Raw genomic sequence first — 5,138 nt, forward strand, 5'->3', positions numbered from 1 at the left:
CAGATTTAGTTACAAAGCCAATAAGGCAAATCGTACATATTAAAACAAATACAAACAGTTAATCTTCTAATACAAGTCAATTGAGGCCAATGTGATCCACAATCATGACCATAACTGATACATTGAAGCCGCATTGTGCATTGTGGTCCACAATTTGAAACATCATTAATTGTAATAGTTAATACTTGATACCTTGTAATAAGCTTGACTTTTGAATAAACTTTTTTGTACTTCATTCTGAATCATGTGTTGAATAAATATTTTGTTTTAATTAGTATGATCTGTTCCCTTTTCAGTGTATTCAATTTGATGATTCTGATTGTATGTTTATCATGTTCTTTTAATCCTTCTAGAGAGCAGGTTCTCAAGAACATGATAACTCTCTGAGGAAGATTTCTAACTTGCCTCGACTTGCATACTCACGCGAAGAGAGTCAGCCACCTAACTCGAGATCTTCATCCAATCTCATTGTCAAATGGAGGCCTGAAGATCATAAAAGTAAGGGTACTTCATGAAATTATATAGTTTTATTTCAATAACTTATAGTTTTTAGCATCCACATTAGACATATCTAAGAGTGATATGATTTTGTATAATCTGTATTATCAGGAAGCCAATTTAGTTAGTTACATTTTGCATGCATATGTGGCTTTACTCAAGATAATACATTTTTTATTTGCTCTAGCAGATCAGTTAAGTGAAGGAATTGAATACCGAATTGGTATAATGGAAACTTCATTGAGCAGATTCGCAATGATCTTCGACTCTGTTCAAAGTGATGTAATGCAAGTAAATAAAGGAACAAAGGAACTTCTTTTAGAGAGTAAGTGACTCATATTCTCAAGGTATTGACACTGACAGTATTCTTAAAAGGATTTATGGAAATTGTATTGTGCTGATCATGTATGTGGGAGACAGTGAGTCTTTGAATATTCTTGCATTAATCCTTTATCTGCTATAAATTTGAATTTGTCTAACCACCTTTTCAGAATATTCTGCTAAACTTGTGTATGGCTGTTTTCTCCTTTAATTCTCTACTTATGCAGTATTTTCAGACAATTGTTTGTTCTTTGAAACGAGCAGTATTTTCAGACAATTGTTTGGTTTAGGGCCTAAACCCTAAACCCTGAACTAAATTTGCAGCTTCATTGGACTGTTACATGAATTACTATTATAAGTTTATAACCTAGTATACAATTTTAACTCCTCGCTTTGAATTCAGTGGAATTCATAAGGCAGAAATTGATTGCTCTGGATAACTCAATTCAGTTACTGGTAATAACCTGATTTATATGTTACTTGCATGATTTATTTAAAAATGAATGAATGTTATCCAAGTTCTGAAGACTGAGGTAAAATGGTTTTAAATCAGACAAAGGGACAAGAAGAAATTAAAGCAAGCATTGCTGGGAGCTTGAAATCTTTATCTGAACATATGAGCAACCAGGAGAAGTTGCAGGAAGTATATTCGGCAATTTCTACCTTGCCTCAGCTAATTCGAAAATCTTTGCAAAGTGTACAAAGTGATCTCCTTAACACCACCACTGAAATGCAGGCACGTAAGATATTGAATGAATAATGATTAAAACATGTAACATATAATACTTTATGTTCTTGTTAAGGTTGATTAAGATCTCTATACAATGTAAAGATCACTCAAAACCCCTTACCACTTTTTTTAATACAATAGTACAATGTCTGAGTTTTTCCTATTAGCTTTCTTTCTTTTCATTCTCATATATCTTAGCTTGCTTGATGGCTGCCAATCAACTGATGCTTTTCCAATGAGTACTTGCAGGAAATCTCCTGCACTTTAAAAAGCCTCAACCAAAAGGATCCGGCACAGTCTATTCTATCTTCAAAGGTGCCTTATTTCTATGCCTTAATGAACCTTAACAGATTTTCCTGATTTTTTCTGTATTACCTTGTTCTTTATATGTATATTCTATTATGAAGTGGTAAACTTGCTCCTGATTTTCTATGGTGAAAAGCTTACTTTAAAAAAAAAAACCTGATACATTGTTAGCTTGCAGAGTATTAGCAATCGAGATACTACATCCAAAAAGCGTCAGCCTGTTGCTAAGTATGTGTGCCTCATAACTTGACCCAAGTTTCTTTGCTCAATTAAGAAAGTTACACCTGTTTCTCTTTGTCCATTTCACCAAGTTTCATATTTTGAAAACCATTCTAAAGTTTTGTTGAATGTAATTATATCATATAGTTTTCATTCTCCAATGTGGGGATAAATCTATGGTTAGTTGATTTTAAATTTATGACACATATTTGATCTGAAAGAGTAGATAAGTGACCATTACTGATTTCCTCTCATAACTTTCTTAGGTATACAAAAATCCAGTGGATGAGTAGAATTCTGGTTGCAGGGTTAAACTGCTTCCTTGCTTTGTGGCCGAATGAATTAGATTTTAAAATTCACATGATTATTATGTGAGTGAGAGAGAGGTCATACATACACATGCATAACATGGTAACCATGCAGCTTTATGCCAAAATTCAGATGTTGTTTTTCTATCATGATTCTATAGCATGTTCTTCTCAAAGAGGAAACTCTACGGTCATCGTATCCTTAATGAATAAAATATATCGGTTAAAGAAATAAACATCCAAGTTTTTGATAGGAACCTAATATCTAGAAGTTTTATTCCAAAAATAGGTATGAGACATAAACATATGACACATGGCAGATTTGTAGGAATAGGTTTGCGGGGACAGATATGTTAAAAGCAGTTATTTAGGAGTTATGATACATTTTGGAGCTATTAGGTGCGTATTTGATAGTTTTTTTGGGCAGAAATATTCTCTGTAGGAGTTCTTGGAACACTGGGACAACAAGCTATCACTGTATTGAGTGTAGTAGGAGACTTAGGTCCTGGGACAAGTCTATTGCTGTATATTGTGATATGTGTACACCAATAAAATTGTTCCAATTAATTATGGTGTTCTATCAGTTTTTGATATGTGTGTCTTATTTTCTGTAATCAGTGTATTTTCAATGTCCCATCGACTAAAGGGGTGAAGTCAATTCATTTGAAGGTTAATCACCCGTTTGTTTTGGAGAATGCTGCTTTCTCCTATTTTTTCATTACAGAACGTGATAACATAATTCGACTTTCTGCTGTCTGAATCATGAGTTATATATAGCTTATAATCTATGTACTTTTACTCGTTGGCTGCTAAATGTTCATGTCTCTTGTAGTGTAATGATTTATTTTATATAATTTTCCTTTGATCTTCCCCATCATATTGAAGTATTAATGCTTTTAATCATGACGGGTTATTTTGACACTTGCAAAATAATTTGTTAACTTAAGGCCATGGGTATTTTTATTGAGTTCAGTGAAAAGAAGATGAATTTGCAAGTTACTGTAGTTCCAAAGAAAGAATTGGGAGGCTGGAAGCCAGTGAAAAAAGAAAGAGTAACTTTTTTAGATAGAAAATCTGAGAAGGTGCACAAGGAAAACGAACCATACACTGAAAAGGTATTTTCAAATGCCTTGTTTCTTGCCATTCATTATTAGACAAAGTTCCTTGCTTTCTAAGTCAAGTTAATTATTATGTCTTGCTTCTTGTAAGTGATGGATATGAATGAAGACAATATGCACTTAATAGTGATAGACATTTGTTACTTCATTTCATGCAAAAGATTTCTGCTAATGAATTTGACAAATGTTTTATATGCTTTATTGCTTTATCAATTGCCAAAGACTGTTTTAATGAAACAGTATCTACAGGTAGGAAGAGACTGTGCAATTGTCATTGAATCTGATGAGGATACTGATGGAGGTTTTTCCTGCTTGGTTGGAAAAAATGGAGGTAGGTGGTAAAACTATAGTATAACCTCATTTGTTAGGTTGTTCTGCATTTTTCCTATTATTCTCTCCTTAGCTCATATTTACAGAAGTAAACATCATATTACATTCTCTATGGCGGTTTCATCTTTTATTTGTTCAAAATATTTTGAAATTGTACTATTGTAGTAGTGACCAATTCCAGTTCTGGATGCAGTTCTGGGTTATGAAAAACATTACTAAACTTTATCCGCTGTTTAGAACTTAGAAGTGGTGATGACGACAATTCTTTTGTTTTATTATTACTGGGTGATAGCATTAATTTAGTATCACCATCTGAATACTTTGAAAAATCTTATTTCAATTATGGAAATGTGTGTGGACTGTATAGAGTTATCACTTAATGAGTCTTACTACTTGATAGAAACAATAACTGCTCTAAATATGTGTTTTCAAGGAAAAGACCTATTCGGAAAATTGACCAGGGAAGAAAAGGAAGAAGCTCAGTGGATTTTGCAAAAAGCAAGAAGGCGTAAGAGAAGGTATTCTAACGCTATGCCTATAACAATCCTCTGAAGGTACCTCTTCTAACTAACTTCCTGCAAGGTGTAACTATCATATGTTAGTAGTATTTGAAGTGCATTTTATCAAATGCAGCTCATGATTGAATGGTTTGTAACCAGTGTTATTAATATCAAACTCATTTATTATAATGATTTAAACGGTAGTTTATTAATTAAATTGTGTATCAATAAAATTAAATATATATATTATATCGATATTTTCGTTAAAATTAAGTCATTTTTATTTATTATTTTTTAATTCTATTAGAAAACTGGCCAGCACAACCAGTACATCTAGTTTTGAAGTACCACTGGTACGACATCCATATAGTATCTGTATGAGTTCTGGTTCATTGATATATAGGTCCAACCAGGAGATACATTCTGGTATTGATAATATTGATATAACTATTTATGCAGTTTTCTTACTTTACATTCTTTGTACATTAATCCGGCTTACTTATTCATGCATTAACAACTCTTTTTTCTTTTGAATAAAAGAAATAAAGCTTCCACAATTTCTTGTAATATTTTTCTCTTATCTTCTAATACTTTTCTATTACTTTTCCCAAAAAAAAATTGTTAAATTTTAGTGTACAAAATGGTTGTATAAAAAATGGCATTACATTTTTATAGTAAATGTATGGTGTATCCTATGATTTCCAAATTTTATCATATCTGCCTATAGATATTGTATATATCCTTGTCCTACGTGGAACCCCTGCTGTCTGTTAGAATCTCAGCAAGAAATAAGAAGAGAAGAAGAGTA

The 5,138-nt window shown here is 32.2% G+C and overlaps 1 protein-coding gene across 1 annotated transcript; it reads left to right on the forward strand.

Annotated features, from left to right (window-relative positions):
• Window positions 1–353: 353 nt before the first annotated feature.
• On the forward strand, window positions 354–4,521 carry LOC109341886 (protein PAIR1-like; the record flags this gene model as incomplete). Its single annotated transcript, XM_019579859.1, has 9 exons — window positions 354–498; window positions 689–823; window positions 1,223–1,275; window positions 1,373–1,555; window positions 1,799–1,864; window positions 2,034–2,083; window positions 3,356–3,497; window positions 3,741–3,831; window positions 4,264–4,521. Coding segments are annotated over 9 exons (984 nt in total), but the record flags the coding sequence as incomplete, so codon positions are not given.
• Between the last annotated feature and the right edge of the window lie 617 nt (window positions 4,522–5,138).

This window comes from Lupinus angustifolius, unplaced genomic scaffold (assembly GCF_001865875.1).
Source record: "Lupinus angustifolius cultivar Tanjil unplaced genomic scaffold, LupAngTanjil_v1.0 Scaffold_807, whole genome shotgun sequence".
Taxonomy (NCBI): Eukaryota; Viridiplantae; Streptophyta; class Magnoliopsida; order Fabales; family Fabaceae; genus Lupinus; species Lupinus angustifolius.